The 25,340-nt window shown below is 36.7% G+C and overlaps 1 protein-coding gene across 2 annotated transcripts in view; it reads left to right on the top strand.

Moving 5' to 3' along the window:
• The window catches only part of ADGRB3 (adhesion G protein-coupled receptor B3), a 780,347-nt gene that overhangs the window by 730,199 nt on the left and 24,808 nt on the right, over nt 1-25,340 (top strand). For both annotated transcript variants that reach the window (XM_036871882.1, XM_036871883.1), the window contains exons 23-28: nt 1,136-1,221; nt 5,547-5,645; nt 5,976-6,147; nt 17,034-17,129; nt 18,575-18,614; nt 22,415-23,058. In XM_036871882.1, the coding sequence (XP_036727777.1) occupies nt 1,136-1,221; nt 5,547-5,645; nt 5,976-6,147; nt 17,034-17,129; nt 18,575-18,614; nt 22,415-23,058 (1,137 nt within the window). The remainder of the gene's footprint in view (nt 1-1,135; nt 1,222-5,546; nt 5,646-5,975; nt 6,148-17,033; nt 17,130-18,574; nt 18,615-22,414; nt 23,059-25,340) is intronic.

Here is a 25,340-nt window from a genome sequence, read left to right as displayed (position 1 = left end):
CACCTTACAATGCAGGGGACGTGGGTTCGATCCCTGGTCAGGGAGCTAAGATTCCACATGCCGCGGGGCAACTAAACCCGTGTGCCACAGCTACTGAGCTCTCGCGCCTCAACAAGAGAGCCCGCGTGCCACAACTACAGAGCCCACGCAACCTGGAGCCTGCGTGCCACAACTAGAGAGAGAAAACCTGCACGCGGCAACGAAAGATCCCGCATGCCTCGTGGAAGATCCCGTAAGATCCTGCATGCCGCAACTAAGACCCGACGCAGCCAAAAATAAATTAAATAAATAAATAAATAATAAATAAATCTTTTTTAAAAAAATAGACCACAGCAATCTCTACAGCTTTTTACAGTTTGACTTGAGAAAGACAAATATGTGTGATTTCATTTCAGCTGTAGTATGCAAAAGACCTTTTGAGTGGTTGAGAGAGTCTTGGAAAATGCTGAGAAGTGTTCAGTAGAGCACATTGTAAAAATTAGTGTTAGTGTACATCTTAAAGGATGCTGCTGAGTTGAATAGTCTTTCTCCTTTGTCTCCTTTGTCTAGAAAAGCATGGTGCATTAAAATGCTCCCCACCTCATGGGAGAAATAGCTGCACACTGTGCAGAATTGAGGCGTTCTGTTCTCCTACCTGGGAGGAACGACAAATCCTTAGCACCTATGGATGCCAGGGCTCACCCTAGCCACACACTGTGAGACAAAGTCTTTTGATTCCCAGGCATAGGGTAAAACTCATTGACTAATTTATTTTATTCAAGGATGACTCAGAGAGAAGAACGCCAGCTTGGCATAGTATGGCAATTTAAAAGTTCGGCAGTTGAATGTTAATTTCCTCAGTGTTAGCTGCAAAGCATAGAAATTAAATGTGCTTAATGCACTTTAAAACATTAAAGTCACACACCTTTCCAACTCATGAGAATCCTTTAAGAGACAGACACTAACACCACTGTTAAAGTGTCCTGTTTTCCTTTACACACTTGTAAAATATTTGAGAAGTGCTTCCTATCACTACCATTGTGAGTATATAATTCTGCCGAGGTTGTGAATGGATAAAAGTGGGTTTTCAGGAAAAATCAGGGACCTGATTCCCTTCAATATCATTGAAAGGCCAACCTTTGTTTCTATTTGACAGGTCAACATGGTGATTGGCATTTTGGTATTTAATAAACTTGTTTCAAGAGATGGGATCCTAGATAGAAAGCTGAAACACAGAGCCGGGTAAGCTGCAACTGGTAGATTTTGAAGGGTCTTTACCAGTGCATGCCACACTCCAATCCCAGGTCACCAACTGCATTTGACTGTGCCTTGAATTTTGTTCTTGACAAACTGGTGTGTATGGTAGATTCTGCCATTCAAGTTTCCAATGGGCTATTCCTAAAGAGGTGTGACCAAAATCTGAAAATAATTTAAAAGACCATTAAGAAAATCTGGATTTGTTTGTGCATATTGCCTGTTTGTAAGATAAGAAGATTAAATATTAAGGCTAGCCTTGAAATGCTTGTCCTTGGGTGAGGGTTTCCAAAGACCTCCTAGTTGTAGTCACAAAGGACAGGAGGGTAGATTGAACATAATTTCAGTATGGGACACAAGAGAATCAGGACAAGCAAACCTTAGGAGGGCAAAATATTACATTTTCTTTGATTCATTGTATATATCTGAAAAAGTCTTCACTTGAAATAATCACTGCTGAAACACTATTCTTATCATATGTATTCATTTTTATGACATGTTCACTATAACTTGCTACAAAGAGTTACTCATAATTGTCACTTGCACATTTTAACCACTTATAAAATTTTGAAAAGCATCTCCTTTAATTTTACTGTCATTGTAATATCACCATATCTAATGACTTAATAACATTTCATGAGCAGGTTGATAGCAGCTTTTTAAGGTTATATTGTTAGCTCATATAAATTTGTAAAAACTTGAATGAAATATTAATGCCTTTGAATTTCCCTTTGTATCATTTTTTTATAAAAAGTTTATAGCTTTCTCCTTTCTGTTTGACTGTACTTTCATTCAAAACTTAACCCTTAATTGTTCTCATTTCATTAATAATTTATGTATTATTTAATAAGCATAGTATTTTATCACTGACTGGTGGGAATTTCAAGTCCTTTGTGTATTTATAATCTATTTAATGATTTATAAGACAAGATAGTCCAGGCATTTTTTTTTCCTAGTAAAAGACTAGGTTTAATGGCTTTCAGTATAAAGTTGGATATCATTCATATCAAGCATTAGAACTTGCAGTGATGAATATAAACATCATTGTAGGCTCCTTTCTGAGGGGGAATCACTTCCTATCTAGAGACTGTCTTCACTTCAGATGAATCTCTAAAGCAACTTGAAATAGGCAGACTTGAACTTGTACAGACACTGAGCTTTCTATACCATGTGCACTTGAAACTGTCACACTATTACTCATTAGTCTGACGTATGGTTAGAATTGGAGCAATAGCTACTTCAGTTATTTCTTGCGTAGATTAATCATGTTAGAATAAATTGTTCATATTGGTTACTGGATATAGAAACTCAGTTCTGCCACTAGTGGTGCAGACTTGTATAATTATTGTTTTTAATTGGGGGATGGAGTGGGTTAGTGGTTACGATAAAGCTTTAAAATAAAAGAGAAAGCCACACTCAGTATTTAGCTCTTCAGTTTCCTAGCTGTGTGTGTCTTTGGGCATGTTATTTCATCTTTCTGCAGCTCAGTCTTCTCAACTGTAAAATGGGGATAATAACACTCGCCTCATAATAGAGTCTATGAAATACAATGTGTATAAAACTTTCATTAGAATTTCTAGAAAATAGCAAACACTCACTCAGCAGTTGGTGGCTATTGTTATGATGGGTGAAATGAAGAAACCAAGCTGGACAGCTTGCTTGCAAAGGACCCTGAACTGCTGTCAATCAAGCATCCATCATTCCACCATTCATGACACTGAAGTCAGAAAAAGAGACGAGATTATCAGAATGAGCTTAATGCTAAGGATTTAGTAAACTCAGTCAGAATTTTTTTCTCATTTGATTATTTTATACGTAACATCCAGTTTGATTCACAGAGCTCTTTGTAAGAGATAACATAGGTTTAGGAGAAATGACAACATTGTCATATTATGAATTTAGAAATTATCCATTTCAATCTACATATTAATTTTTAAACCTTTATTTCTAAAAATATCATTAGAAGTTACACCTCTGTTTTAATGGAAAAACTGAGTCAAACAGTTTTTGGGTTTTTTTTTTTTTTTTTTTTTTTGGTACAAAGGCCACTCCTGGAGAAATAGAAATGACGTTAATACAAGTTGTAAAAGCAGAATGCTTGTTACTGTTCAAAGCAGAAAAACACTATTAAATTAATCACTCTAGGCTTAAAATTTTTTTTCTATAATAGCAAACCTTATTTTAGCTTAAAGATTGAAATTTGCTCTCTATTCCAAAGTGTGATTGAATATCTTTTTTTAGAAGATATGAGTATTTGCAGCTAATTTTTAGTTCACAGAGAAGCAGTGGGGCCAGTGATAAAGACTTCAGGGAAGAACAAATAATCAGAATTATCTAAAGAAACATTGGGCAGGAAGCTAATTGATTAACTTAACAATTGATCTCCCTAATTGTAAATATTGACCATTTCAGTTTGTTTATATATATATATATATATATATATATATATATATATATAAAACAAGTGTTTCTTTTGAAACATTATTATTTAATTAGAATCAAATATGGTACCAAGATGTTCCTCCTCCCATTTTATCTACTTCTTCTATTTCCTTTCTTCTTTTTATCATCAATTATTAGAAACTGCCAAGCATATAGTTTATGCTCAATAAAGATTTATAAAAGAATGAGTGAATGAATATTTAAATAATAGTACAATAGTTTGACAAGTTTTGTAATACCCAAACTAGATTAACTTTTTCTAATACATAAAGTGTATTTACCAAGGGGGAACTTATTGCAAATATCAACACATATAAAATGATAGTTGGAAAGAATGAAAACAAGATACAATGACATGTGTCTATTTAGAACATCTCAAGTAAAATATTTTATTTTCTCTTTTTTTTTTTTCTTCAATGGAACTTTCTCATCTACCATTTTAAATTATATATTGTGGAGATGACTGGTCTAGGCCTTCTCCTGGGAGCAGTTTCACACACATCGGCCATTGGGGCATTCATGAACCAAACTGGGTAGACTATTATTACTTCTTATTTGGAAAAGTCTGGACACCTGTGGCTAGTACATATGCCCTGGGTTGAAACAGTAAAATGAACGGTTTAGGATCATTCTCCACCCCCATATCTAACTCTGAGAGCTTTGATTTTTCTCACGGGATCTATGGATCAATTTACTTAATAGCTTCCAGATTTATCATCTCATCCAAGTGCAATTCACCAGTGAAGGCACCTCTTTGAAAGAAACCAGACTTTCTGAATTAGGAGCCCCTTATGACTTTCTCTGTTTTGCCATTTTTATTTTACACATGGTAATACAGGCCCACCACAATATTATTTTTATGAAAAACCTACTGGGCAAACCTATATTTTAGGCATAAACATCACATGGGAATGGACAAGAGACCACAGAAAATTATTTCAAAGTGTTTTGAAATTTGATTCAAGTAATTCTTTTTTGTTTTTTCCTAAAACGATAGGTTTCTAAAAACCAGTCATTTTCAAAGGACTTTTTTCTAAAGAAAAATGTGTCAAGTTTTTCTACATAGTGTGACTTTGCTTCTATGAGATAGTAGATTGAATCTGAATTTACCTGCAATATCCTCTAGACTTGAATAGATCATTTAAAGCTATTAGGTTGGAGTCTATGACAAAATGTGCAGAAAGAATATTTTGAACTTGGTGACTATGTTAAATGTGTTTTATTAAAGCAGAAAACTATCACTCTTTTTATTAGCAACTAATATTTCATCAAATTTCATCAGCCCCTATATTCAGATCATCCTAAAATATAGACAGTACATTGATGCTATAAGAAATTTCCAAATATGAATATGTTGAGATAAAAGCTACATCTTCCACAAATGACTAAAAACCTAAAATACATAGCTCCCTATATTGGACTTCTGAGATACATGTGTACATTTCAGAAGGGTTTAATTGATATTATGTGTTTTCTGTAAGTGACATTGAAAATCTTTGAAGCTAGGAATCCTTACCTGTTTGATTATCAAGGGTCTGAATAAAGGGTTTTCACTGTATGTCCACACAAACACATGCTTTTGTTTAACTCAGTGTATTGGGCAACTTTGATCTGTAGACACAAGGGCCATTTATGGTGTAAATGATGGAAATATGCTTTGCATGTAACAAAGGCCCATATTATTAAGCGGTGAATGTTACAAAAATAATGTGTAGTGTAAATGCATCTTTAACACGACCGAGAGCGTTCTTCTTTGATAAATATACTTTTCTGCATGAAATCGTATTTAAAAGCTAACTTGCAGTGGCAACTTTTTTTTTGGTGACAATTCAATATTTTGTTCTTTTTGTGGGTGTTCTGTTTGTTTGCAGTCAGATGAGTGAGCCTCATAGCGGTTTGACGCTCAAATGTGCCAAGTGTGGAGTAGTTTCAACAACAGCTTTGTCAGCCACCACCGCCAGTAACGCCATGTTAGTCCCAATCATTTACATCTTCTTGTGACAAATCTTTTACCGTGCATGTGAGAAAATGCTACGATGGAAAAAAAAAAAAAAATCGTGTTTGCTAATATTAGAGCTAAGAGCATACTTAAATATTTATAGTTTGCAACGGCTTTTGTAACTATTGTGGGATTGTTTATCAAAAACTAAATAAAACTATCGAATGTTATCTGCTTTGTGGTTTCCAAGTTAATGTCTTGGTGCCACCTACAAGAATGCTTTGTTGAACTGGGGTATGGTTATCGCCTGGGGCATACGTACGTGCAGCTACGTAATGTCGCTTCCTCTGTGTTCCAACAGGGCGTCTCTTTGGAGCTCCTGTGTGGTGTTGCCCCTTCTGGCTCTGACGTGGATGTCTGCAGTTCTGGCCATGACAGACAAACGCTCCATCTTGTTTCAAATACTTTTTGCCGTGTTTGATTCATTGCAAGGCTTTGTGATCGTCATGGTCCATTGCATTCTTCGGAGAGAGGTGAGAAAGATCATTCTGCAAGAGAGAAGAATGATACTTAGAAGAGTATTTTCCATGTTAACAAATAGGATCTTTTCTTTTAATAACTTGATCTTCAGGTTAAAGCTGGTCTCCTCTAAAGACAATCGTTTGGGAGTCAACGCTAAAGAGAAATGCTAAGGCAAAGTTCAAGGGGGCTCCTTGGACTCTGAAAGTGACATATTAAAACAGATGGGGTGATGCAAGGGAAAATGCGACCAGAGGTGCCAAGAGCCAGGGACAGTGGGTTCAAGAGAGGCTATGATGAAATCATAGGTGTAGATAAGAGGGTGGGCAGCGTACCTGTAAAATGTAATTGTGATGGTATTTCTTAAACCTGTTCCTTAACTCATGCTTCTACACACAGCATAACCCCATTCCTCATACTTAACAGACTTTGGCTTAGAAAGAAAATGTTGAAGATGAACAAGGGGTTCTTTTGTCTCTGTACTAAGGTGCGGTTAAGGTTACTCAAAGGGGATGATTTTGTTATGGATGTCAATGCTCAGAAAATACAAAAAATGGAAAAAATGGACACAGTGGAGCGTGATTGGGCAGCAATTGTCCCCAAGGAATGTAGGTCTATAATCACAGTGTTTCTCCAGGTCCTGGTGAGGTTTGTTGGCAGCAGTGAAGGAAAGAAGTCATCCTTCATGAGACACTAACCTGCACCAAATCCATCCAGATCAGTGATGGAGTTCAGACTTGAGTTGTTTAGGGATAAAATATTGTTTTCCAACTGGTGCAACGATTATTCTGAGTGCTTGCAAGCACCAATACAGTGTTTACAAGGTTTATGAGTCATTTGAGCATTTACTCTGGGGACGGTGGTGACTAAAACACACAGTGACACAGTGCCATGCTAGTAATTTTGAGAAGATGGTCTCCACTGTCATTTTGCATTATCTAGCTTGTTTGACAACTTTATTATGATGTGCACATTGAAAAAAGACACATGAGCATCTGAGTATACATCCCATAGCTTTCACAGTGATGAGTGAAGGTAAGCACAGGTTTTTACCTCATTTACCAGATGAGGAGAACAGTATTTCTGAGCTACTTTAGTATAATACAGATGTCAGCAATAAACCCACATGTGTATTCCAAGAACATCATATGATGAAAAACAATGAAAACAGAAGAATGACTTCACATTGCAAGGGGAAGGGGGGATTTCATCATTTAAAAAATCTGATCTAGCTCTTCATTACCAAGACATCACAAATTTCTACCTAGAATATCAGCATTAAAAATCTTCCAAGTGTTGAATTTTCTATAGACCAAAGTTGCTTAAAAGTTAAAAAAGAAATTGAGCTGTGTTCTTCTCCAACCATAACTATCCTGAGAGTCTTCTGTGTTAATGTTATCTCTAATATGTTAATGTTATCTCTAATATGTTTATGTAACAAAATTGTTCAAAGTGTGTAGACACATAGTACATTTTTGATTGATGATTAAGGATGAATAGTGTGGGCTGTAAGCAAGATCCACGATTTATCTGCATGAGATCTTCAGAAGATATTAATACTTTAGGTGTTAAAGAGGAAAAAAATGTCCCAAATCTAAATAAGCCTCTCTTTTTCTTCAGAAATAAGCTCTCTAAAAAGCCTTGGGCTATGATAAAAATATTCAGGTTTTAAAGTGACAGATATTTTGTTGGCTGATTATCAAAGTTGTGCTGCTTACATGAAGAAAAATATTTGGCACAAAAATTCAATTCCATCAGAACTTTCCCATACTTGCTAATTGGACTAATAATTATCAAAAACATGATTTAAGGGTAATTAAATCATATAATAAATGCTTCTGTTAAATAGGTGTCTGTAAATATATATTTTCTGTATTAATTGGGAATAAGAATATGGATATTGGCCCTGTTATTATTGCATTTTCAATGATTAGTTCAAATTAAATAATTTTATAGCTGATAAATTAATAGCAGAGTGTCATGTCTCTCATTCCAACACTGAAATGGAAACTTGCATATCTAGTATTTTTTCATTGACCCTTAAAAATACCCTGTAACAGTGCTATAAATACACAGAGCAGATTTCAGTTATAGGCAAGTCTCTTTCAGAATTCCTCAGTGGAAATTGTTACTGAAAAACCAAAAGAACCCTGTTTAAATTTTGCAAATCCCAAAGACCACATCATAAGGATGTCTCACTGAATTCATAGAAATTCTTTCTGACCTTCTAAATGTGTGTTGCCTGACACCAGCAATGGGTCTATCTCATATTACCTGTGATCACACTGCCCTAGCATTAACCACAGTTCAGGAGAATAAGGCATCTTTCCATATCCTTGCTATCTCCTGTGAACAAACATTTCATAAAAATAGACCAAAGCAAATAAACTCAATAGCTACCTGTAAAATACTGTATAATGACTCAAATCTAGTAATCTACTTGATAATCCCATAGGAGATGCTAGGAATACAGTTTTATCTCTACTGCTTTCTTCACTTTAAAATATTTTCATCACAATAATTCAAGATAATTTGTATGGACTTTTTCTTTCTTTCTTTCTTTCTTATTTGTTTAATATTTATGGTGTTCTTGCTGTATGCCAGCACCTAAGCTAAATGTTTATTTTTTTAATATTTATTTATTTATTTGCCTGTGCCACACGGCTTGTGGGATCTTATTTCCCCAACCAGGGATTGAACCTGGGCCCTCGGCAGTGAACGTGCAGAGTTCTAACCACTAGACTGCCAAGGAATTCCCTGGTCTTTTTCTTTCTTAAAAGTATATAAACAATGTAAGGAATATTTCCTTCAATTTAGAAAGGGACTGGGTACAGATAAGCATATTTCTGTTTCTGCATATTTTTCATACATATTAACATAATATGGTTGTTTGTAGTCTTTAATGATTCATCCAGTATGAATTCAAAAGGCTTTGGAAGCAATCTAAGTGTCCATCTACAGAGGAATGGATAAAGAAGCTGTGGCACATATATGCAACGGAATATTCCTCAGCCACAAAAAGAAACGAAATTGAGTTATTTATAGTGAGGTGGATGGACCTAGAGTCTGTCATACAGAGTGAAGGAAGTCAGAAAGAGAAAAACAAATACCGTATGCTAACACATATACATGGAATCTAAAAAAAAAAAATGGTTCTGAGGAACCTAGGGACAGTACAGAAATAAAGATGCAGATGTAGAGAATGGACCTGAGGACACGGGAAGGGGGAAGGGTAAGCTGGGATGAAGTGAGAGAGTGGCATGGACATATATCCACTACCAAATGTAAAATAGATAGCTAGTGGGAAGCAGCCGCATAGCACAGGGAGATCAGCTCGGTGCTTTGAGACCACCTAGAGGGGTGGGATAGGGAGGGTGGGAGGGATGGAGATGCAAGAGGGAAGAGAGAGATATAGGGATATATGTATATGTATAGCTGATTCACTTTGTTATAAAGCAGAAACTAACACACCACTGTAAAGCAATTATACTCCAATAAAGATGTTAAAAAAAAAAAAGTCAAAGATAAAACAACAAAAAAAGGCTTTACCCATATTGACTTTTACAGTCTTCTGTGAAGCAGGTGGGTCTGCACAGAGGGGAAGAGAGCCTTGCAGTTTAAGGAGAAAAGAAATGAAACATTGTAACTGTGGCATTTTGAATGTGATGTGTGTGGGGCTTCATCCATTTTAAGAGTGGCTTTGCTTTCAGTGGGTCGAATTAGAAAACCTAAATTATTTCAGATCAGGAGGGGAAGGAGAAAGGATCACCCTACTACCATCTCAACTCAATTATATTTCACTTTTTTTCTAAAAAAGCAAATTGATTCTTTGACCAGCAGTTTGTTGTGACCTCCAGAGCTGATATCTTAATATTTCAGTTTCATAAAATGTGTATTCTTGAAGTACAGGGTCTTCTTCTGAAGCCCCTTTCTCTTTTGAATTGCTTTAGCAGATGTCACTGACAGAAGTGAAAACACCAAGAGGGAATAAGAATATTTTTAAAAATTAAACCATCTGATTTATCACAACACCTTACTTTCAGCAACAAACCTAGATCTTGGAAACTAATATGTGTCATACGTAATGAGACAGGATCTAACAGAACAAATATAGGTGCTTCCTTCATTTAGGCATCATTTCTTGAGAAGAATTCATTTGCAACAGGCACATGGTGACATAGCCACTATTTACTATTCTCCACATTGCTATGGAAATTCTAACTGCACAAGAGTTATGAAAGCTTTGAAATAGTTCCTGTTGCTAGGAAACCACTTTCCTGGTGCCTGTACATTCTTCTCATCTCTCCTGTCTCTGGCTGTGCCTGGCTCTAAGACAGTTGGACAGCTTGATGTCAGAGGGGTAAAATAACAAGAATGGTAGTACAAAATAAGCTACAATAAAACCCCTTCACTGAGAAGAAGGGAAAAAGGAAAGTACTTAGATGGATAATTTTGTTGTATCGGTATATGAGGATGCATCAGTCACAGGGGCCAAGCTCATCTTTTCTCTTTCCCCAGCACTGACAGGAGAGCCAGGCTCCGCCAGAGGAGGTCCCAGAAGTTTCATCCAAACCTGGGAAGTGATTTTGTAGCAAATGCTTAAAATAAACATGAACAGTTTTTTCTTTCTTTCTGTTTCTCCCACTCCCTTCCACCATTTTTTTTTCTGTCAATGTCCCATTTCGTCTTATTGTTTTCATAAAAATATAGATAAACAAAATTATTTCCAAACACATGCCAGTGACTATATGAAGCAGACAAGCCTCCTTAGCTATCTCATCTAAAACCAATATTCTCCCCAAATCATTTTAAAAAATAAATGAGGCCCGTAGTGGTGAAATAACTAGAGAGCAATTTGAAAAGAGGTCGTATTGCATACAAAAAAGTTCAGATGGAGAGTTGCATGAATCTCCCAGCTTGATCTACAGGGAATTTAGGTAGGACTCGTGACCACGGAAGAAGGTACATTGTACAGCCCCCTGAGGAGCAGGGGCTTCAGTGGGTTTTGAAGATGGGGGAGTGGGTGATAAGAGACTTCAGAACTTAACGGGGTCCTGCTTAAGAAAGTGAAAGTTTCAAGTTGAGGAAAATGGAGAGAGGGTACCGGGCATACGACTTCCAAGAAATGAAGCCTGTGGTGAGTGGTAGAGAGTTGACTCTCCTCTGAGACCACCTGGGGCACATGGGGGCATAAAACAAGTGGAGATATTTTTTTTTTAGTGGCTCTGACTGCAGCACCAAGAGAAAGACAGAACTGGTGACATTTAAGGGCAGAGCACTAAGTTATGTTTTAGAGCTTTCTCCTTGGGGTGTGCAGCGGCCTTGGTGAGAGGCCACAGTGTGCCGTGAAGAATAGATTTTAGCGAGTGAGTGAGTTGCCCAGGGTGGGGAGCATTAGGGTTTTGTCCTTGCTCGGAGGGAATTTGGGTTAAAGGGAGAGCGAGGTGGGTTGCTAAGAGCTTTATCTTGGTCGGGCTGAATTGAAGCTTTCAAAGGAAATACATTTAAAGATTTTGTTTGTTTGTTTTGTTTTTAATAAGATAGAATGTGTGTCTGGAAGTGGGAGGATGGCTAAAGCTACCGCAATAAAGCTGGATTTTAATCGGAACAGAGGGTAGGAAGCACAGAGAGTGCCTTTAAGTAGGAGCGTGGACAGGACCCAAGGAAGGACCATATAAAGCCCTCTATACTTTTCCCCAGAAATCACCAGCCTCCCTTCACTCCATAGTCATCTCATCTCTTAGGCAGTAAAATATAAGTCTTATATCTCGCTCCAGATTAGGTTTCCCTTATTGGAGCATAATTGCAATTATGTCATGAATATTTCTATCCATCTTAATCTGCATGTGTGGTTCTCCAACTCCATACAGGAGGTTAACAAAAGCATGAAATCAGCTTAGTACAATGGCATAAGTGAACAAATGAAGACACAGAGAGCTCATGGCAGAGACTGGCAAACTCTGGCATGTCTGCCGGGTAGCACCCAGCCATGGTTTACTGTTACCCAAAATTCTTCGGAGTGCCTTGGCTGCATGGAAGGGCAAATCTCACCTCTCTCTCTTTTCAGACCACAGGGTCCCAGCTTGCAATTGTTAAACTGGCGACAGGAAGTTGAGTATGTTTGGGGAAAAGGTTTAAAATTAATATAAGATATAAGAGGTCATGAGTTAAGTTTTTATTTTCTGCCTTGACGTGGATAGCATGAGGCTAAGCTGAAGTATCTTCAGTGAAGGCATGGGTGGAGGCGTCTGGTGTATGACTTCCCTTTCCTTCTTTTCTCTTCTGCGTGCCGAAGAAATAGTGTTACATTTTTTCAGATCATGTATGTGAAATGCTGTCTGGGGCAGCTTATGTGGCCCCCAAATCTGATACAAAAAAGAGTAAAAGCTGTGACAATTTTGAGACTAAGTGAAAGATCCTTTAGGTGTTAGAGAATTCTGATAGAAAATCATTAGGACTGAAATTTGGGACCGAAGTCCATATTTTCTCTTCAACATATAGCAAATGACAAACCATTTTGTTTCATTTCCTTTGCTATCAGAGGGGTCAAATAATATTTTAATAGTGTGTAGTCATTCATGGTGCTTCTGTGAATTGGTATTATACACATGAAATTGACAACACTCTTGTTCATTTAATGGTGAAATTATATGAAATTTCATGTAATTAAAAACCATTTGTACAGATGTGAATCAATAGAAACAGTAGTCGATATTAGATTCAGAAAATAACCAGAACATTTAAGAAACTCCTCTCCTCCCAAACTAACAGTCTCAAAAAATTACAAGAATGTGACTTTATTTCTTTTCTTTGCTTAAAATGATCTTCTGGAATTGGAAGTCAGGAAGCAAAACTTGAGGTAAAGCTGTCTTCTTAAAAGGTGAAGCTTTGGGGTCTATAGCTGAATACAGAGCCTGTTTCAAACAGTGCAGCTCTCTCCTGAAGCTTCCTCTAAATTGCAACACTGCCAAGCAATGCTCCATGCTCTTCCCCAGCAATCTCTAGATCTGGCACCGACTTTCACAGTGGCATTGCCAGCTGTCTTCAGAGCGGGGACCAGCAGAGAAGCTCTCACTGGCTGCTGCTGAGATGAAACGAATCACTGTCCCTAGGGGAGGGACAGGAGAGAGACGTGCCCTGTGGACCTCTTTGAACTCTGGTCTCATCCAGGAATCTGTCCACAGGAAAAGGGTTGATAGCTTTCTCAGGAGATTTTAGAGCAGCCCCAGCAGGATCTGGTCGGGATAACGGTGGTGGTGCCTGGCAGGATCCTTTCAGAAGACAACCTGTTAGCTTATTGTGGTCACCTCACCTTATTTTTGGAGATGTTTCTTGCCACTCTTTTTTATTTCACAACATGATACCAGGTTTCCTTAAAGTCTCCTAAATATTCCAGGGCTATCCACATATCAATTCTTTGCTACACCCCCGATACTTTTTAACCCTCTGCCTGACCGTCAAGGTGAAAGATCTATGGCAGAGTATTATAAAAAAAAAAAGGACATTTTGAAATCTAGATTTTAACTGTGCCAAAATTGGTATTAAATATTTAATTATTCTAGACGGGTTTGTTTAAAAATTGTATTTACTGGTCCTACATAAGTTTAAAACATGATTGATATTGGACGAACTCAGGTATAATGATTTTAATATCTAAAAAGAAATTTTAAATTAAATTGGTACCTCAAATAAGTGACTTGTTCTCCACAGTCAGTCAGCTTAAGGAGCTTAAATAGTAAATATCTGAATCTTCTAACAGTTATTTTTCTTCAGTCTTAATCACAAGGCAAGAAAGACACCAAGACTATTATTGGCCAGTGTTGTAAATGCTACTTTTGGCACAGAAAATTTTAATTTCAGCATGCAATAGCCAGATCGAGATTCTGTCTTTTGTTTGTTTTTATGCTTTCTCCTTGTTCGGAATTAAGGTCCTTGTAGACTTGCTTTTTTAAAACTTCTAGTTGTTCTCCAGAAGTACAATACACATTAGTTCACCAAAGGTAAAAGTCTCTTTGTTTACCTGATAGAACATTCATTTAGTTATCAAAATGTTTTCAAATAGCTGCAGATGCATTTTCCAGGTACTGTCCTGTCTGAAACACCCTTTTCTGTGATAACAGTACACAGTACAAAATCTAGTCTAATCATGCTTCCCTGTCAGTGTTGGATAAATATTTAAGGCTATTTCAGCTAGATTGCCTGAATGCATTTTTAAGATTTTTTTTTAATCGAACAGAGGAATTTCTCCTGCAAATCTTTCTGAATTAGAAGGAACAGAGGCACTAAAAGTGTCAGAGAATCCAACACTTAAATCATGGCATTTATATGACCATTAAAATGACCTTGAATTTACTGTAGAGTTTTTATGCTTTTCCGTTTTATATTTCTTATGACTAGCATTGACTGATTCATGTAGCTGACATCATTCTCCAGTATGGAAATGCCCTTAATCCATTGTCATATTTGGGAGTTTGGTAGTTTATGGTTATCAATTTTGTATGTGTGTGTTATGAAAAAGAGATTTCTTTTATATCTCCTTCAAGCAATCAGATAGTGGATTTTGAAGAGAAACTTACAGGATTTGCTTTTCCGTATTTCATTGTCAGACAAAAATATCCTTGACAACTGCACTCCGAAGGTCTGAAGGTAGAGTGGCTGGTGAGCAAGAGTTAATGTTTCGTTTTACCAAGGGCCACCTTTCATATTTTATAGATGCTGGTGTTCAGAAGCAGATTTGAAACAAATTCATGTGACAAGCTCCTGGAAGGCAACATTTCTAACATATTATTTATCTTCCTTTATAAAGTGTGTCCTTCTTTAACAGTTGCCTTGGGGCACAAATGGAAAATTGGCAAGTACCTATTTTTCTGACATTAGTTCTTAGAATTTTTTTTTCTGAAACAGATATACTTTCTTAGTGTTTTCCCCCAAATGCAAATTTCTGTGTAACAGAAACAAGAGATCATCTGGCAAACAGGAGACGCATTACCCTAGTGTATAATGATCTTCTGATTATTAATTGTATCGCTTTATGACTCACAGCTATGACTTCTTAATCTAAGAAGCATTCGCTTCTAAAGAGTCTAGTTTGTCCATGCCATGTCTCCTCCAAGGGAGAAGCTGGATGAATTAGTTCCAAATGTACATCCAGTTCTTCAGGAAAAGGTGATCAGACGAAATTTCACTGAGCCTGAACTTTTACTGATGTGTCTGAAAGAGGAAGTAAGAAATTACCTCACCCGGTTGTATCAGACGACTCCTTGTTCTTTTTTTCCAGAAAGTTCCAAATTTAGAAATATTAGAATACACACACTACTATATATAAAATAGATGAACAACAAGGACCTACTGTATAGCACAGGCAACTCAATATCTTGTAATGACCTATAACAGAAAAGAATCTGAAAAAGGATAGATAGATATATATATATGTATAACTGAATCACCCTGCTGTACACCTGAGACTAACACAGCATTGTAAGTTAACTGTACTTCAATTTAAAAATGGTTAAAAAAAGAAATATTAGAATCGGAAAATGGACGGGTCAGAGGATATGGAGCCCATCCCCCCGCTTAATTCACAGCCGTAGTGGTCGCATCACCAGGATCAGAACCTGAGGGGAGAAATCCACCACGTGGGCAGAGGTCTCATGACGGAACTGCAGCCAGGGCTCAGTGGTGGTAACTAAACTTCATGTCACTTGCCACATCTTGCCGTTTGGGAAAGAGGCTGCTAACGAATTTTTGAAATGGATGAGAGGAGCTGAAAACAGCTTAATAGGCTCAGGGTTTTTTTTATGGCCAGTACATAAACTACGCACATCTCACAACCAAACAGTGATAGCATATTTTATATCCATGCTTTGCAAAACTGGACATCATTATGTTTCCCTTGGTGGCCCCTACCATGGTGCTTCAGGAAAATAGAAGGAATGCCACGTCATCTGTGCTTTGTTTGGTAACCCAATAAGACAGATTATAATAAACAAGGAGGGGAGTAACAATAATGTGAAGTCAGAAACGCCAAATACTAGTAAAATGATGTTGCCATTGACTTGACTTACAGTGATGCCCACCGGCAAGCTGGTTAGGGCCCTAATGAGCCGCAGGAGGTGGAGGAACCAGCTGACACAGAGGTACCATGACATCAGAGTAGCTGTCGGTTGATTTGTGTGTTTGTTTGTTATTCATCTATTCAGGTTTATCCACGTGCTGTTTAACAAAGGATTTAACGTTCTTTGAATTTCCTTGTGATGTGTTTGTTCGTTGCTCAGAATCCAGTTGTGAATGTATATTAAGGAAGTTTGGCTTTGCTAAGTGGCCTTTTTTTATTCCACGAGAATCAACCAGAAACAGAGTAGTTTTTGTTATCTTTTTGTTTCATTGTGTGTGGGGTTTTTTTTGTTTTGTTTTGTTTTTTTGCACATAAGGGCACATAGTACTTGAAGCAAGGCAAGAAATGGTCTCCCCAATATGCGTTACATAAGACATAAAAGGAAATCCCAGATCAATTTTGGTCGACAGATCATAGAGTTATCTCATTTTTCCCAATGTTTAAAGCTCTTATGAAGATTATGCCATACCGAATAGTAAATCCCCCTTGAAAGACAGGCATATTGTTTGTAGCAGTGGAAATAATCCTGCCCTCTGGCAAGAATGATTAGTTTTGAGCCAGACACAGGCATCGGGACAGCTGAGGAGTTCCCAGCACCTCCCTCTACAGATGATGGCAAATGATGAATTCCCTGGGCATGGACCAAAGTCCAGGTGTGCCAAGTAAACAAAACGGGTATTGGATCATAAAAACAGTGATAATGGTTTTCTCAGTCAATTGCCAATATAGACAGTACCTGGTCATTACCAAGAGAGAAGAAAATGAATGTTTGTCTTTTTTTCACAGGTTCAAGATGCATTTAGATGCCGATTGAGAAACTGTCAGGACCCAATCAATGCCGATTCTTCCAGTTCTTTTCCTAACGGGCATGCTCAAATCATGGTGAGCTTTTAATTCCCCTCTGAGTCTTGATTCAGTCATGATTTCTCAAGGGAATAAGCAAATATTCTTAGTCGTAAAATAGTATCAAAATTCCGTTTTGAACGACCTTGACTGTAGTTCAGTCACAGGCTTGGAACTCTGATACTAGACGACGATTCTGTCTGGACTGGTTAGGGGTCCTGGATCTGTTATTGGACCCTTGATGTGTTGAGTGTGGGGTTTCTGGGTGACACCGGGGGGTATGTTCATCCTCACACAGAGTTAGGGTTACACTGTGTCCATAGGATCATGTTTGTTTACAGATCAGAACAGGATGGTACCTGCACATCTGGTCTTAAAGCGAGACCTGCAGTGGTTCTCGCCTTGCTTCCCATTCAGACTCCTCAGAGGAGCCGCACTCCAGACCAAGGAAACCAGCATCCTGGGATAGAACCCAGGCATTGGTGGCTCCAGGGGGCAGCCCAAGACGAGAGCCATGGCCCTAAAGCATGAGGGGCAGACACACTCCCAATAGAAGGCCAACCATTGTACATGAGTTCTGACTGTTGTTGGGATAAGGGGTACTTTACACATAACCACTTCCATATATTTTAGAAATGAAGTAAGGTTTAAACTGTGTCATTAACATCATGGCTTAAATAGAGTTTTCTTAATAATATGTTTGATTTATTATCGATGTGTTTGGATTAGGCAACACAAAAGCAGTCTAAATGACATACTAGTAACTAGTAAGACAGGAGAAAGAATAATTAATTCCTTATTAAAAACAAAGAGATAAATACTGATATCTTGAATCTAAATATTGATTAAGATGGGCTAATTTAATTTCACCATAAAAAATAAACTAATTTGTTTACAGTAAAAGTTTGGGGAAAATATGAGGATGCAACTAAACTCTAAGCAGGTTCTAGGCCAGATTAGTATTGTTTAATCTTCAATTTTAATTCCTAAGCCTGAAAGTCTTTTGTCACATTTGCATGAAAATGGATCATCAGAAGAGCCTAGTTTGACTATTAAGGATTTGACAAAGCTGTATTATAAGATATTCAATTACAAACAATATATTCAAAATGAATGCATAAAAATATAAATAACAAAGACATTTATTTAAGTATCTTCATAATATTTCACATTCCAATCTTTTTATCGTGGTTTAAGGAATTGCCTTGAAATTCTGTTTTTTTACATCTGGTGTTAGATGATCATGGGTATAGTTTTGCCTTGTTAAAATCATACACCATGTTTCCATTGATTTTATCCAACATGTGGTCTCTAGAAAATACTCTTGAAAACAATTTGATTATTCCTTGGTAAACTTCCTTTGCACAAAACAATATCCTGGTATCTCCTAGTCAGATATTTGTTAACTTCAGGTAATTTGGTCATTAAAAGTCACTTGAGGTCTTCATTAAATGAAGATTCTATGTTATTATTTCTTGTTACAGACAGACTTTGAAAAGGATGTAGACATTGCTTGTCGATCAGGTAAGAATATTTGAATTTTGAAAATATAATCATTAGAGGTTGAATCATTTTTATGATTTTTGATTTTAAAGAAAATGCTGTGGTTTACCCATCACATATTCCTGTAAATGTGTAAATTGAGTCTTTCAACCGGAAGCATCGTAATAGCAGATGTAGGAGAGGGGGGAGGGAATGAGAGAGAGGGAGAATATGAATGGGGAATGCGAGGAAGTGAAGATGGTTGATTGGGAGCACTGTGACCGCAGGAAGCATTGACTTGGAGACAGAAGCCTTCCATCCACCTATTACTGGTTGTCAGGTGTAAGGCCAGTCAGGTTGATGTCTCTCTGTGCCTCAGTTTCATCATCCATGCTGGAAGGATGAAATACCATTGTGTGTGTGTGTGTGTGTGTGTGTATCACAGCTTTGTTGCTGTATTTTCAGAGCATGCGCACACCGTCTTAGAGAGCTGGATCCCAGGCTGGGTCCCAGGGACAGTGTCCCTAACATCTGTTCTCCAGTCTGTGGACACCCACCAAGAGTAGATGAATAATGTTCCTTTATATTGGGACAAAATATACCTTATTTAACCTTCTATTCATTGGTCTTCGTGGTGCCTTTGAGAATAAGAGTGAATATCCACTTAAACTAACTATGCAAATATTTGAAAGCAAATACTGCTTAGTCCAATCTAGGTCTTTTTTTTTTTTTTTCCAGACTAAACAAACCATGTTTCTTCACTCATTCCTCAGAGCATCCTCCCAGGCAGACATGGTGCCCCAGGTGTCAATCATTTGAAATTATGGTGCCCAAGTTCTAACTATGCTGCCCACACTTAGCCAGCATTTATCACAGTTGGCTCTTTCCTTGTATTAATGCTATCTACCTTTGCATCTGATTTCATAGCAGCTGGTACAGTACTAGTGTCCACTGGCTATCATTTAAAATCCCCAAGACTTTTTGTAGTAGCGGTCAGGGATTTCCCAGTCTACGATATGTAAAGGTTCTGGGGTTTTTTTGGGTTTTTTTTTGGTTTTTTGTCCTTGATGAAAAATCTAGCCTTTGCATTTATCTCTATTTGCTACTATCTTACTGGTTTTAGGTTACCATTCTATCCATTTGAAATTGTTTGGCCTTTGAAAGTTTGATAAGAATGCCTTCTGAATCTTCATCCAAACTTTACAGATAAAGGAGTTATATTCATCTTGTTCTCTTGTGTTAAAATACCCATTTTTCCCAGATTCATTTTATTCTGAGATTTAGTATTCTTAATATTAAGCCAGTATCATTGCTTCATTAGAAAAAAATTCTTTTAATTTTTCATTTTCTGTCTGTGCCCTTTTTTAGCTGAGCTTATCAGGAACTTGACCCTGTGTTTTTCTAAAGATTTCCTTCCATGTTGAGGTATATTCAGTGTTAAAGTCTCAATTCCTGGTATCTGAATAATCTTTCTCTAAGTTTTGTTGAAATTCACTTTCCCAAAGGGTGGAGTGTATATCTGATTATGCAAAATATTCAGGTGCTTTTTGCTTTGTCTTGGTTTTATTTGCATTTTGCCCTTCATAACTTGATTAATTTCTCTCAAAAGTCCCATCACTTCACCATCACGTTTGTATGTGTAGGTGGTGTCTATTTGTTTATGTTTTAGATTCAAAATTTGGATATCCATTTTAAGTAAGTCAAAGAAACAGTCAAATTTCTCATATAGAGTCAACACTACTTAATAAGAAGAATTATATTTCCCCAAATATTTAAGATATACAAATTTTCAGCAAAGATAGCTGTATCATTGATAAAAATGTGCTACTATAACTGCAAATCATATTACATTTGTACAAACTAAATGTATTTTATACAAATGCAGATTATGAAATCAATATTCAGTACCAAGGTTTACTTTATAGTTTACAAAATACTCATTAAAGTATAAAATTATATGTCCTTAATAAAATGTAATAGGTTCCCATAACTAGCCTTTAAATTGTATTGCTATAAATTTTGGATTAATTTTTGCCTACAGTTAAGGATTAAAAATATTCTTCCCTGAATTTGGAGATATTTTAAGGTATTTTATTTGGAATATTACTAAATCTATTAATTTAACATACTTTATCTCTGAATATTTTCAAGTAAATTGTTCCTGGCAACCACAATTCATTACCTATCTATTATTTTAAGAGGTTTGGAAATAACTTTTTTAAACTGAATTATTCTACTTTTTAAACATTATAGTTAAATATAAAAAGTCACACCAAATTGTGGATTAATAAAAAATACACGATGTAGATTTAACATCTTTTGTTTGTTTGTTTTGTTTTTTTGGGGTTTTTTCTGCTCTTTTCAAAAAATTTTTATTGGAGTATAGGTGAATAACATCTTGAATATCTAAGAAGAAAGAGACCTAATACAATGATTAAATACAGTATCTCTAAAGATAAAAGATATTGCATGAATGATGCATGTCTTGAATTAATTTGAAAGCTTCTCTTCTTTGTAATAGGGAAAGACATTCAGAATCTTCTATTTTGCAAACTCTGCTCTAATGCATAATAATTAGTATGCTATTTGAGAACTGGATAATAATGGGTAAAATTGAATATGTCTGAGACTTTTCATGAGGAGATAATAAACCAAATACTTTATAGCTACCTATGCCTAACAAAACATTCAATGGCAATGGATCTGCTTGTTGATAGGGCAGCACTGGGAGCCCGTGTTGAACCAGCTTGCACATAGTGCTGTTCTGTGTGCTTTCAGCACCACGATGACCAAGAACACGTCTTCAGGATTTCATTCTCTCTGACCTCAAAACCGACAGCTGTCCACAACTAAGCAGGCTTCAAGTCATTCTGCCTCCATTACACATAAAATATGATTTTCTTCTTTCTAGAGAGGCAAAAAAGAGAAAAAACTAAACTATATTTTAATAAAGAATTCTGAACTCTTCTGTTGATTGGTTTTTCCTTGGTGTGGTTTATGTTTTTATTTTGTTCTCTTTCTTACTACAAGTTATCATGCATTTTTAAGTTTCCTAAGTCATTATTTTGCAGGCTTAAAATGGAATGGAGGTTTTAGAGGCTCATACAGGTTTTTTCTGCTATCATACAGGTTTTTTTTAGAGGCTCATACAGCTTTTTTCTGCTTAAAGTCAGTTGGCACTTTTAATACCCCCTCAAGGGCATTGGAGCTTATGGATTGAGCTTGTTAAAAAATGCCTTACTTTTCCTGCATGGAACTGAAGATGATAAATACTTTTGAACCCTGTATCTACTTGACCATATGGACTTCACAGATAAATGCTCATTAGTTTTCAATGGGCATAATTTTTGAAGGGATTTCTGATGTAGTAGGATGAAATTCTCATTGATTACCTCTCTCAAGGAGTATTTTAATGAGTAGAACTTGTAGAATACTTTAGGGGAAAACCCTTTAAGAAAAAGTCAAACTCTTGTGAATATATCCATAATTTTATAAAGCCCTTTGCAGTAGATTGATGGAGAAAATTTCTCTGGTAATCTGCCTTTCCCCTGAAAAGTTAGGCTGAGTTATTTAGGGTTAGGGCACTGAGATTTTTGAAAGTCTGTTAATCAGTTTTCCCATATGTTTTATCTGTGGGCTACCTGAGAACTATCAGAGCATATCAGATTCAACACAAAGTGATTGAGTAATTTGGACCATGTGCAAAAAATAGATACATAATTTTTAATAATTTTTATTTTATTAAGGAAAATGTTTAGTAAAATGAGGGACAACAGAATACGATAGTAATCGATAAGTGTGCATTAACTTTCTTTTATTTACTTTTATGTTCTAATTCACAGTTCTTCACAAGGATATTGGTCCTTGCCGAGCAGCAACAATAACAGGCACCCTCTCCAGGATTTCTCTAAATGATGATGAAGAAGAAAAGGGAACAAACCCTGAAGGGCTAAGCTATTCAACATTACCTGGAAACGTCATTTCCAAAGTCATTATTCAGCAACCCACAGGTCTGCACATGCCCATGAGTATGAATGAGCTGGGCAATCAATGTTTGAAAAAAGAGAACAGTGAATTGAGGAGAACTGTGTACTTATGTACGGATGATAATTTGAGAGGGGCGGATATGGACATCGTCCATCCTCAAGAAAGAATGATGGAGAGTGACTATATTGTGATGCCCAGAAGTTCTGTTAATACCCAGCCATCAATGAAAGAAGAAAGCAAAATGAATATTGGCATGGAAACCCTGCCCCACGAAAGGCTATTGCACTACAAAGTGAATCCTGAATTCAACATGAATCCTCCTGTCATGGACCAGTTCAATATGAACTTAGAGCAACATCTCGCACCCCAGGAACATATGCAGAATTTGCCCTTTGAGCCTCGCACAGCTGTGAAGAACTTCATGGCCTCTGAGTTGGATGAAAATGCGGGATTATCGAGAAGTGAAACTGGATCAACGATATCAATGAGTTCTTTAGAAGTAAGCAATGGAACAAGCCTTCCCTTGATATTTGAAAGATAGATAGATGATGATAGACTGATAGATAGACTGATTGATTAATAGATAAGAGATAGATAGATAGATAGATTCATGGGGCACTGCACTGGGGAGGAAGAGTCACATTAGCTTTTGCAGTTATGTATTGTCCAAGAATTTGGGGTATGTTGTGATTAAGATTCTGGACATATGCTTTTTCCAGTAGAGCATCAGAATCCCCTTTCTCGAGGTCATATTTTTGAAAAGGAACCCTCTATAATTAAAACGATACCTATCTGTCATAATGGGAACCAAGTAGACCACTCCTAAACAAACAGAAGATTCTCCTGATGTTTCTTGGGTACCAGAAGTCTTTTGGTGGTTAAAGTAGTTTCTGGATGGCACTGCAAACTTTAACCAAGGTCTGGGTTTTCTGTGTGAGGGCAGCTGTTAAAATAACAAAATTGGAATGTTTCAATGAGATCTACCATTACACTGATTATAGACTTTATTATTACCTTAGACTGATATCTTTCAGAGGAAATGTATTTTTCTTAGCTCTTACAGAATTATGACCCTAAATGTTTTGGTCTTAAATTGTGAACTCTTGGGAGGGATGTAAATCAAGTAGATCAAGAGTCAGGACTCTGAGGTCAAACCACATGGCTTTTGTGAAAAAGCAAGCTCCCCTCAGCTTCTTTTCTACCCACAAAATGATGTAAAGAGTAGTCAACATGTATCAATATCACTCATATTGTATTACAATTAATCAAGTAAGATCTAAGTCAAGTAAGACAAGTAATGTCTAGTTTTCTTTTGACATACATCCTGTTACTGTTTTGTATGTGACTTTCATATCCTCTGTCTTGAAGTTTTGCTGTAAACCCACTGCTGATATATTGCATATGTTCAGTATACAATGCAATATATGCATTTTTAAATATGTATTGCCAATTGTCTTAATATAACAGATTATTTCATAAGACACTATAATTGGTTGCCTACTCTTTCCATCAGAAGTTTGCTGATAATGTTCTAATGTTCAAAAGTGCCCAGAGGCAATTGCCCCTTCTTTCTTCCCATAAGGCTGTGCCTTCTACGAGGCCAAGATGAAGAGACACCCTGAAAGGCTGGAGTGACTTGATGTGCGGTGTAATTTTGAGGGTTTTCCCAACTGTGTTGAGGAAATTCTACCCTGGATGGGAATCTAGAATAAATCCTGAAATTCTATCAGTAGATCAGTCTTAAACAGAATAGGGTTTCTGAGGAGAATCATTCCTTGGAACCAAAGGCATAGGGGAAGTAAGTCCAAGTTCACTCCTGAGTGGCTGGAGCTCCCTGTAGACAAGAGCATCCAATCATTCTGAATTAGCAGAATAGCCACTGTTTCCATCTCTAACTTGAATATCCCAGAGACTAGCAGGTCTACTAAAATAATGACCACGTAAGCACAAACTACATAACATTTATGCAAAATCACAGAAGTTTTTACAAGAATTTTCAGTGAGTGTGAATATAATAACATAACACTGTAAATAATCTTAAAGACCATATGGAGTCTTCTACATAGAATGGCTCTTTAAAATGTGCTAGAGGGGTTAGAATGGAATTGCATTAAAATATTTTTCTTGTTATAAAAATGCTTTATGTCTAAAAGGCTTAAAACCTTGCTGGGTTTGATATTGTACAGGTTGTATGTGCTTGAACAATAGACTGAATTTCTGAGTGCTGCTTTGTTCAGTGGTAATTTTTCCAAATCTCCATATCCTTATTATTAAGAATAAGCATCATATATAAATGTGATTCAGCCAAAAGATCTGCATTTAAATGACTTAGAAATCACAAGGCTTACATCTTGAAGAGGAAGAAAATTCAGGATTCAGAATGAAATTTCAGTTCCTCATTTTCATTCTTTCAAAGAGTTTAATAGTTAGTAATTGCTTAGGGTGACCATTTTAGGAGACAGCTGAATATATAGATGTGGGAATGAATAATAAAAATTAGCATTTATATAGCATCTTTCATTAGCAGATCCTCAAATCACCTTAAAAACGTGAATTAATTCATCTTCGCGACACCTCTGGACAATGGATAAATTGCTCTAATCCTTGAAGTAAAGTCATTTGTTCAAGGTCACAGAGTAAGTGCACAGCAAATCTAGGACCGGAATCTTTCTGTCCTGATCAATTTTACGCTGTCTCAAAGAGACAGTCATGTGCCTGAACGTTAGCATGAGAGTAACTTTATAAAGTTCATTTAACCCTGGACAGACACTTGGTTTTATG

This window comes from Balaenoptera musculus, chromosome 12 (genome assembly GCF_009873245.2).
Source record: "Balaenoptera musculus isolate JJ_BM4_2016_0621 chromosome 12, mBalMus1.pri.v3, whole genome shotgun sequence".
Taxonomy (NCBI): domain Eukaryota; kingdom Metazoa; phylum Chordata; class Mammalia; order Artiodactyla; family Balaenopteridae; genus Balaenoptera; species Balaenoptera musculus.
This window is presented reverse-complemented; position numbering and strand designations above follow the sequence as displayed.